The sequence below is a fragment of the Phodopus roborovskii genome, unplaced genomic scaffold (assembly GCF_943737965.1).
Source record: "Phodopus roborovskii unplaced genomic scaffold, PHOROB, whole genome shotgun sequence".
In the NCBI taxonomy this organism is placed as follows: Eukaryota; Metazoa; Chordata; class Mammalia; order Rodentia; family Cricetidae; genus Phodopus; species Phodopus roborovskii.
Genome location: NW_026126460.1, coordinates 20,606,250 through 20,616,685, shown reverse-complemented (window position 1 = coordinate 20,616,685; position 10,436 = coordinate 20,606,250). Strand labels below are relative to the sequence as shown.

At 50.0% G+C, this 10,436-nt stretch overlaps 1 protein-coding gene across 1 annotated transcript; it reads left to right on the top strand.

Moving 5' to 3' along the window:
- The first annotated feature begins 1,121 nt into the window (after nt 1–1,121).
- On the top strand, nt 1,122–8,033 carry Prkag3 (protein kinase AMP-activated non-catalytic subunit gamma 3). The gene is made up of 11 exons (XM_051190482.1): nt 1,122–1,274; nt 1,587–1,993; nt 3,090–3,171; nt 3,290–3,348; nt 3,449–3,494; nt 3,671–3,725; nt 4,241–4,367; nt 4,513–4,678; nt 7,043–7,080; nt 7,237–7,383; nt 7,683–8,033. Exons 1-11 carry the CDS (start codon nt 1,124–1,126, stop codon nt 7,797–7,799), a joined length of 1,395 nt encoding a protein of 464 aa, XP_051046439.1. The 5' UTR covers nt 1,122–1,123; the 3' UTR covers nt 7,800–8,033.
- The last annotated feature ends 2,403 nt before the right edge of the window (nt 8,034–10,436 follow it).

The window sequence follows — 10,436 nt, the reverse complement described above, 5'->3', positions numbered from 1 at the left end:
TGTATCCTTCCAGTCTCAAGTGTATCCTTCCTAATGCATCCCACTCTCAGCTAGGGAAGTTTTCATGGAGGAGAAAGTGAAGCCGGCCAACTTTCTTCCTTTGAACTCTCAGTTCAAAGATGAGAGTTCCACCTCCGCAGCGCCCCCAAGCCGCGGTGAATGAACAGCTGCGGGGTTGAGTGATCCCTCCCAAGACCTGACAATCAGAGAGAATCTGATCCCTGAGGGCCTGAGGGCTGGCTGCCAGAGGCCAGCCCAGAATAGTGCCACCCCGCCGCCTGTCGCACACTCACTAGCGGTCTAGGGCTGGCCGCATGGAGCCTGAGACACTGCCTGGGGTACCGGGGTCCCAGGGGGCCGGTGCTGGGATGTAGGAAGACAGAAAGCAGTGTGGCCGAGTGTGTGTGTGTGTGTGTGTGTGTGTGTGTGTGTGGCCCGCGTGCTTGCTGTGCACTGTACTCTGTGGGTGTCAGCGGGCCAGATCCGTGTATGTATGTATTTTGCATGTATGTGCCTGTGTGGAATTCTGTGTGTGCCAGGAGTGTGCAAGTGTGTATGTTGTGCATATCTGTACACACGTGGTGTGTGAGTGGATGTGCTTGTGCTTTTGAAAGGGGACAAGCCAGGGACTCTAGAACTGAAAGCATTTTCACAACAATTCAGACATTCTCTTCCATAGACCCTGGCCTGGAGCCACAGTGGGGGTCCAGAGAGTGAAGGTGGGTAGAGAGCTGCTGCCCACAGGCCTAGCCTTTTCTCTATGGCACCCTTGTCTCCTACCCCTCTGAACCCCAATCCCTAACTCCTAGCTTGCCTTCTCCCTCTCCTTTCCCTGGTGTGTCCCCCACCTTCCCTTTCCTCTGAACCCCAGGGGAAACCTTACTACTCCCCAGCTGTGTGATTTATGGCAAATTGCATAACCTCTCTGAGTTTCTGGTCTCTTGCTGCTATTCCTATTTACAGTAACTGCCTCGGAAGATTTCTATGAATAGAAAATGAAAAATACGTCTGGGGCAGGTCGGGGGTGGCTTTGAAAGCTTCCGATGTCACCATTAATGACGTTGTGCTTAGTTTTGTTGTAGCACTCCCTACTAACCACACAGGTCCTTACCGCCTTCCAGAGATGAACTTCCTAGAACAAGGGGAAAACTCATGGCTGTCACCAGCTGTAGCTACCAGCTCAGAAAGAGCCTGTGCAACACGGGGTGTCAAGGCTTCCAGATGGACAAGACAGGAGGCTGTGGAGGAAGCAGACCCACCAGGTTTGGGAGAAGGTGAGGCCAAGGTCAGTTATGGTGACAGGGGGCAGCAGAAATTCCAGAGTGGGGCCTGACCGCAGGGCTCTCCATCACATGGAGCTGGACCAGTCTCATCTTGTGGCCTTGGTCTTCCTACGTGAAAGGCAGTGACTGTGCAGCCGGCACAGGGCCCTAGTACAGCCACCTTGGAAAGATGGGAGAGAGTTGCTGTCCGCTAGGACTCTGAGACCCCACAACATCCTGGTGCCCCAGTGCCGCCAAACACTGAAAGCCCAGAAGACGTGCTTGGAAGTTTCAGTTATCCCTCCTTGTCTTCTTCCCTAACAGGTGCCCCGTTCAGACCAGCTGCTGAGTCCACCAGGCAGGAGGCCACATTCCCCAAGGCCACACCCTTGGCTCAAGCGGTTTCCTTGGCTGGAGCACAGACCTCCCCCACAGGGTGGGACCTCTTCTTGCCCGACTGTGCAGCCTCAGCAGTGGGCTCCAGCACATGTGACCTGGAACTGGCCATGGAGTCCCAAGACGCAGAGGCCTGGGACTGTGAGCTTGAAGGCCTGGCGGAGGACAGGCCTCAGCCTTGCCCATCCCCACAGGCCCCACTTCTCAGCTTGAGTTGGGATGATGAGCTGCAGAAGCCGGGGGCCCAGGTCTACATGCACTTCATGCAAGAACACACCTGCTATGATGCCATGGCCACCAGCTCCAAACTGGTCATCTTTGACACTACGCTAGAGGTAAGAATCTGGTTTGGCCGTAGCTGACCTCAGAACTCAGCCTCCTGTCTCTGTAGCTACCACTCACACACTCTGGATGTCTTGTCAGGCCATGGTCCCTGCAAATCCCTTTCTAGGACTCCTCAGCATCACAGAGAGAGTAGGGCGAGGGCATGGTCTGTGAGGATTGCTTAAATGCCATCACAGCTCTGTCACCTTGGAGCTGTCAAGCCCGGGGTCGGCCACTTTATCTCCATCATCTCAAAAATGTGGAGCAGAGGCTTGCTCCTCCCTGTTTCATAGTCTCAGGATAACCCAGGACAAAGAAAGAACACTCTGTTAGCTGTGAAGTATATGTAAGAAATCAGTCACTCAGGACCAAGAGGAGGGCATTCTGTCAACAGGGGGAAAGCAAGTTCTTTGGTCCCTGCTCTGCCATTAGTCTAAACTGAATCCATTGTTATCACCGTTGCCACAGAGCAAATGATGCACACATGCTTGAGGCGAGGTGTATGTGTCGTCCACAGAACACAGTTTGGTTCCTGTGTTTCACAGAAGAACATATTCGAATTTAATAGCGTTGCTTAATCTTGATGTGTGCTAAAGAGTTGGGTGCAGTGGCGCACATCTGTAATCCCGGCACTGAGGGCGCTGAGGGGGCTGAGGGTCTCAAACAACAACGTAACAGCAACACAGAAAGGAAGGACAGGAGAGAATTGGGAAAAGAGTTAAGGGAAGGAAAGAGATGGGGAGGAAGGAAAGATCAAAACCAAGTATTCTCAGCACACATGCAAAGCTTTGCTTAGGATAAGGATCAGAACAAGCTAGCATCTAATTTAGTGAGGAGCCTGTTGTAGCTTTGCTTATAGTATGTGAATAATTTTACCTCTAGTACTTAGATGAGCAAAAACTACCCTGCTGTGTCTACCGATGATGGTCCGCCCCTCAGCGCCTCTGGGTACAAACAGCCTTATCTGTGTGGTAAACATCATGACAGTGGTTTTGTCATGGGAAACAGGCAGACTCATGCAGAGAAGACCCATGAGAGGACCCAGCAAGTGGGGACGATGAGGGACTGTCCGTCCTCACCCCGCCTTTGTTCTTTCCTGCCCCTCAGATTAAGAAGGCTTTCTTTGCCATGGTGGCCAACGGCGTGAGGGCAGCCCCTCTGTGGGACAGCAAGAAGCAGAGCTTTGTGGGTGAGGAGAGGTGGTTGGGGAATGGAGGGAGGGACTTCCATGCCAGCAGGATGGGGTCCTCAATGAGCCTGCACCTAGGCCCGCCCTTTGCCCAGCTTGTCACCTATCAACCCTGCAGGCATGCTCACCATCACAGACTTCATCCTGGTGTTGCACCGCTACTACAAATCCCCTCTGGTGAGTTCTGGGGTGTCAGGTGGGCTGGAACAGGGGCATCTTCTGGAGGCCCGATGCTCCAGGGCTCATGCCTGACCCTAAATCCTACCAATGCCTTTAGGTCCAGATCTATGAGATTGAAGAGCATAAGATTGAGACCTGGAGGGGTAAGTTGGAGAAGACTGTGGGTTAAACTTGGAGCCCAAGGCATGGGACAGAAGGTGGGATTTCCTGGAGGGTACACACCAATGGGGGAGGCCTCAAGTGCCTTCAGGAAGGGATATTGTTAGGAGACAGGGTGAGGTGACCGGAGATTCTTGTGACCTGATTGGTTTTTCTTCAGAGATCTACCTGCAAGGATGCTTCAAGCCTCTCGTCTCCATCTCTCCTAACGACAGGTAAATATCTTCTCTGTTCACCTGAGCACTACCTGCCTACACCACCCAACCCCATCCCTATCTCAAAGGTTTTTGTTGTGACACTTGTTGTTTGCTTGTGTGTGTGTGTCTGGTGTGTCTGTGTGTTTATGTGTGTGTCTGTGTGTATCTCTATGTGTGTGTATCAGTGTGTGTGCATGTGTGAATGTGTGTGTCTGTGTGTCTGTGTGCATGTATGTGTGTGTGCACACGTGGAGGTCAGAGGATGTTTTTTGGGAGTTGGTTCTCTTCTTCCACTATCTGGGATGCAGGGATTGAAGTCAGGTCATCGGGCTTGACAACAAGAGCTATATGGGCTGGGCCATCTTACCATCTTGCCTCAGCCTCTTGAATTGTTCCCTTGTGCTACTCCACGCAGTCCTGTATTCACTCACTTCATCTGGGAAGCCAAGGGATGAGGGGACCCTGGTCCCCTGTTTGGGGGCCTCGGATGGAGTGTCTCTCCACCCTGGTCTCACCAATTCCTTTCTTTGAAGTTTGTTTGAAGCTGTCTATGCCCTCATCAAGAACCGAATCCATCGTCTGCCTGTCCTGGACCCGGTCTCCGGCACTGTGCTCTACATCCTCACACACAAGCGGCTGCTCAAATTCCTGCACATATTTGTGAGCCTGGGATGGTGGGAGCAAGCGGGGAGCCACAGGGGGCAGTGATGGTCAAATGTCTGAGCCCAGACAATGGGAGGAAGGAGCTGGAGGCCCTGGGAGCTGCTTGATCTGATGAGGTTACCACTGTGCCCCACCCCAACAGGGTGCTCTGTTGCCCCGGCCCTCCTTCCTCTGCCGCACTATCCAAGATTTGGGCATCGGCACATTCCGAGATTTGGCTGTAGTTCTGGAAACGGCTCCTATCCTGACTGCGCTGGACATCTTTGTGGACCGGCGTGTGTCTGCACTGCCTGTGGTCAATGAATCTGGTACACACCCAGGGTGAAAGGCTCTAGCTAGGGTGGGCAAGGAGCATGTGGGCCGGATGTGGCAGCAGAATCTTCAGGTCGTCTTCTGTAGGACCCAAGATGGAGTGGGATTAGAAGTCTCTGCTTGCTTTGAATTTTGGACCAGCTATTTAGCCTTTCAGAGCCTCAGTTTCCCCAGCTGTGAAAGGGAATGTTTTCCCCCCGGCAGGGGTGCTGTTTTGAGATAGGGAATCACTCTGTAGCCCAGAAACTTACTATGTAGACCACACTGGCCTCAAGCCTCTGCCTCCTAATGCTGGGGTTTGGGAATGTGTGACCACGCCTCCTGTGTGGAGGGCTCTTTCATCCTTTATGCCTTTGAAGGAGCAGAAGTAAGATTATGTGCAATAAGATGACTGTGGTAGGAGAAAACTGCAGATCCTTTTGTATTAGTTCACCCTAAAATTGATCATGGGACCTTGTGCCCCCAGCCAGACCTTGACGTCCTGTACTAGAAAGGTCAAAGGGACAGCAAGGACATCTCTTTAATTAGGCTATGGCCATAGGTATTTCAAAGTTGGGGCTGAGGAAATGGTTCAGTATGTAAAGTGTTTCATGTCTAAAGCCCAAAGACCAGTGTTCGAATCCCTTAGCACTCATCAAAGTGGGTGTGATATGGAAGCCTGTCTGTAAACCCAGGAGGGGGCAGCAGGGGACCCTGGGACAATGATTTGGCTAGCTAGACTAGCTGAATTTTGGAGTTTCAGGTTCAGTGAGAGAGCTTGCCTGAATAAACAAAGTGGAAGGCAATAGAGGAAGACACCTGGCATCAACCCCTGGCCTCTACACACACACACATGAGCTCACATACATGTCCACATATGTGAGAACACACACACATGAGTACACATACACATGCCTACACGTATGACAACACACACACACACTACGTACACTGCATTAAAAAGAGGTAATTCAAAGTTATATTCACCAGAATGAAGTTGAATATTATGAAGAACTTTTAACTTATCCTTAAATATGAAAATTTTCAAAGGACATGAAATGGAAGAGCAGCATATTGCCATGGTCAGCTCATAGTTTTTCTGAAGAAAGTCAGTTGCAGACATTGGATCGTCCCTGGCACTTCAGTCTAAATCTCCTACAATAAGCACATTTTATGCAACACAACTGTGAATAACTGGGCAGCTGAGATGCCTCAGCTAGCAAAGGCACTTGCCAATCAAGCCTGATGACCCGAGTTCACTCCCCGGAACACACACCACAGTGGGAGCAGAGAACCAACTCCTGAAAACCGTCCTCCTCTGACCTCCACATTCAGGCTGTGACGCATGACATGCACACACTACTAACAAGCAGAATGTAAAGGGCTTTATTATGTTTATTTATTCCTTTAGGTAGGTGTGTGTGTGTGTGTGTGTGTGTATGCATGCACACATGCATGTGGGTGCCTATGTGCCACAGTGCATACGAGGAGGTCAGGGGTCAAATTTAGGTGGTCAGGAATTGACAAGTCCCTTTACCCACTGAGCTATCTCACTGGCCCTTAAAGTACCTTTTCAAAAAGAGAGCAGCTATTTTTAAAACTATGAATAATTTATCATGACCTACTTTCCAATCCTTATTCTCATTTTCCCACTTCTCCCAAGAATGATTAAAAAAACTGAAACAACTAACTTGTTCAAACCAAGTCCAAATGGAGTTCATGCTCCTCATTCCTTCATTTGTCCCTGAAGGCTGTTTAAGCCTAAGACTGTTCTCTTTCCTCTCAACTTCATGGCACAGGTCACTAGGAAAGTTGGGATTAATTTCCCTATATCCTACCTTCAAAGATATAGAGATAGCTCAGCAGATAAAGATGATTGCAGCCAAGCCTAGCAACCTGAGTTCAATCCCCGGGACCCACATAGTAGGAGAGAACTGACACAATTGTCCCCTGACCTCCACACATGTGTTCTATGGCACTTCAATGTACACACACAGGCATGCATGCACACACACACTAACAAATGTAGTTTTAAAAGTTAAGAAAAAAAATCCCATGCCCAGATTTGTCCATTAGCCTCGTAGAGGTGGCCATGCCTGGTTCCCCTGCTCCTGTGAATCAGAAATTGAACCCAAATGACTAGAGTCTGTACACTATGAGACTGGCATATTCCACAGGTTCCCCTGCAGCTCACAGGACCTGAAGTCAGGCATCTCAGTGGTGATGCTAAGCCTATCTGACTTAGCCAGTGATGATGACTGAGCCAGCAGCCTGGGGGACTAAGGAACTAGTTTCAAAAGTTGTTCCCGTGTACCCCGAAGAACACCCCGGTTCTGAGCTGTACTCCTCCCTGTCCTTTTTTTCTGCATTTCCCACTGCAGGTCAGGTCGTGGGCCTCTACTCCCGCTTTGACGTCATTGTAAGTGTCTGGGGGGACTGGGGGGTGATACAGGGAGGTCCCATGAGGACCAATGGGAAGTATCTGTTGCTACCCTTTGCAAGCATGTCGGAGTGCAATCCCCAGGCTACAGCCTAGGTAATGAGGTAATCCATGAGTCCCTCCCTCTTGCCCCAGCACCTGGCTGCCCAGCAAACCTACAACCACCTAGACATGAGCGTGGGAGAAGCTTTGAGGCAGAGGACGCTGTGTCTGGAGGGGGTTCTCTCCTGCCAGCCCCATGAGAGCCTGGGTGAAGTCATTGACAGGATTGCACGGGAACAGGTACCCTGCATCCCTCCCGGCATGCTCTCAGCATAGATGGCTTAGTTCCTTGCATAGTCTGTATCCTGGGCACTTGATCTGCCTTCCTTTTCATGACCAACTTTTGGCATCTGCATTGGGAGGTGTCTGGTCCTGTTCATGGTGCCCCCGTGCCAAGATCCACAGCCAGCTGAGTGGTCAAATCCTCGGCCAGCTGTTCCCAGGAGATGTCCTTTGCTCCTTGAGCTGTGTTAAGCTTTCCCCTTATTAGCTGCTGTAGTCAAAGGCTCTGCCCCTCCCTGAACAATGTGGACCCACAGGTGCACAGGCTGGTATTGGTGGATGAGACCCAGCATCTTCTGGGCGTGGTCTCCCTCTCTGACATACTTCAAGCGCTGGTACTCAGCCCTGCTGGCATTGATGCCCTCAGTGCCTGAGAGTTCCAGAGTCCTCACTCCCGAGTTATCTTCCTCACCTGAAAACCAATGAAAGGATCTAAGGGAACTTGGCCTTCATCTTCTCCCACGCCCGTTTGCTGGTTCTGCTCTGGTACAGGTAGGCTCTGCCATGAGCTGTAGGGCTAGTTCCTCAGTCTTTCTGAGCTCCTAGATCTCAAGTTAGGGTACCCTGGGGATGGCGGTGGCGCCAGCCATAATTGAGTAACCCCATAAAAACTGTCAACAAAGGCTTTACAGACCACTACTTTGTCCCATTTCCAGCTGAGGTTGTGGAGGGCCTGCTGGAAGGGATGGGTGGAGGCGGGGCATACTGAGCTCTGGAAAGTATAGCTGCTTTCTCTCCATTCTGTTCTCACTGGGAATTCCTGAGAATAAAGCAAGCTAGCAACCTTTTGTTGAATGCATTTCTATCATGAGCGTGAACTACTGCTCATTTCAATGAATTTGTCAGACTATCCTGGTACCATGCTTGGTTGGGGGGCATTGCCAAAGGATGGGGCAGATACTCCACCCAGTTGACGGCAGGGTGAGTTTCCTGTTGGGAGGGCACCTCCTCTCCCTGATTTGGTCACTATCTCCTCTTTTTTTTCACAGGCTCTCCAGCCTTCATTTATTGTCCTTGCAATACCTATACTCCCAGAAGCTTTTGGGCATGTGCAGTACACCAGGATGATATATTAAGACCAATCGAGTCAAGCCTGAAAGTCCTGAACCAGAGGCACTGCGATCAGCCTAGAACAATGTGTGTTCCCTGTCCTTTCTTATACCCTTGCCTCCACCTGGGTCAGGGCTGGGCTCAGTGTGGCAGTGAGCATGCAGCCTATGGATTTATCTGGGAGCCTGGAATGCTTGGTTCTGGATGCATGTCCCCAGCTCCTAGGAGCCCTGGTTATTCTTTCCCTGTGGAAGCCACCATTGTGCCACCACCATCCTACTCTCCTGGCACTTTCAAGCTGCTGATGGCCAACAAGGAGCATCCCTTGATTCTAGAGCTGCCTTCTGGAGCTATAGGCATTCATCGTGGTACCCAGTGGGTGGCTTTTACTATATACAGCTGAAATGAGACGGTCACGGTTCATAACGGGCCTGCCATTGAGGTCTACAGAAGCATGTGGTACTCCTAGGGCTCCTTACATTTTTGTACAGTGGGCTCCTTAGATCTCACCAGTGAGCACTGTTCTGCTCCCCTCAGTGTCCCCTAACCCCAGATAGATTTAGATCATTGAGAATGAGCAATCAAGAAAAAAGATCAAGCCATGACCTCGGACGCTATGGGTTTACTCAAACACTGCAGTCATTGAGATGAACTTGTGGCAAGCGACTTGGGTCTCCTGAATTCAAAGACTTGAAGGGAAGCCTGCACTTGTCAAAACTGCAAGTGGCCTTTCTTTTGTGCATAGACTGTTATTCTGCCAATATTTTTTAATCTTTGATTTGTCACAGAATGGTAAGAAAAACACTTATTAATTACTCACATTGAAGGTAAAACCTAGTCTACAAATGGGAGTCTGCAGGAAACATAACTGATCCTGTAATACTGGATGTAATTTCTACAATGAACTTAATTCACCAAGTAGAAAGAAATTAATTTCACTTAAGTCTGGGTCTCTTTGTCTGCAGTAACCCACCCCTGTGATGGCATGAGCCCTCAAACCCAGAGATCCAACACAAAAGAGTGGATTCTTATTTCTACAATCTTTTAAAATTCTTTTTCACCTATTTATTTTAATGTGTGTGCATGGAGGCATGGATGTGTGGAGTGTGATTGTGTGTGTGTGTGTGTGTGTGTGTGTGCATGCAGGAGTGGATGTGTGGAGTGTGATTGTGTGTGTGTGCATGCAGGAGGTGTGAATGTTTGGGGTGTGATTGTGTGTATGTGTGCATGCAGGCGTGGATGTGTGGGGTGTGATTGTGTGTGTGTGTGTGTGTGTGTGCATGCAGGAGTGGATGTGTGGAGTGTGATTGTGTGTATGTGTGCATGCAGGCGTGGATGTGTGGGGTGTGATTGTGTGTGTGTGTGCATGGAGGTGTGAGTGTCCCATAGTCCAGATCAGTGGACAACTTCAGGCCTGGGTCCTCCCTTCTACCTTATTTGAGACAGTGTTTCTTTGCTGTGCCTCTGGAGATATCTGTCTCTACCTCCCATCTCCTGGGACTGGAGTACTAGGATTCCAGACTCCACTATTCCTGCCTTATTAAGCTTTACATGAGTTTACATGGACCAAGTGTTTTACTGAGCCACTAAGCCATCTCCCCAGGTCATTTGCTTTTCTCTCCTCCTCCTCCTCCTTAAATTTCTTTTGAAAAAGGGTTTCACTACATATCCTTGGCTGGCCTAGAACTCATCATGTAGGCCAACATGGCATCAAACTTATAGAGATCCTCCTGCCTCTGCCTCCCAAGTAGTGTGATTAAAGTCATATGCCAACATGCCCCGCTGATTAGTCCCATTTTTAATTTTTCCTGGTGGGTGGGGGTTGTCTTCATACTGTCGATCATAATGGCCATGCCTTTAGTAGTTGAAGTACAGACTATGACCACTGACTCCCAAACTCCAATCCCCAGTCACATCACATCACTCAAGCAACAGAGACTCCCCACTCTGCTGCTTGAGTG

Bases quoted from the DNA above. Each gene is read 5' to 3' on its own strand.
- Prkag3 (XM_051190482.1), top strand. From the start codon at position 1,124: ATGAACTTCCTAGAACAAGGGGAAAACTCATGGCTGTCACCAGCTGTA. The intron at 3,349-3,448 runs GTGAGTTCTGGG...CAATGCCTTTAG, and splicing joins GCTACTACAAATCCCCTCTG to GTCCAGATCTATGAGATTGA. The intron at 3,726-4,240 runs GTAAATATCTTC...CTTTCTTTGAAG, and splicing joins TCCATCTCTCCTAACGACAG to TTTGTTTGAAGCTGTCTATG.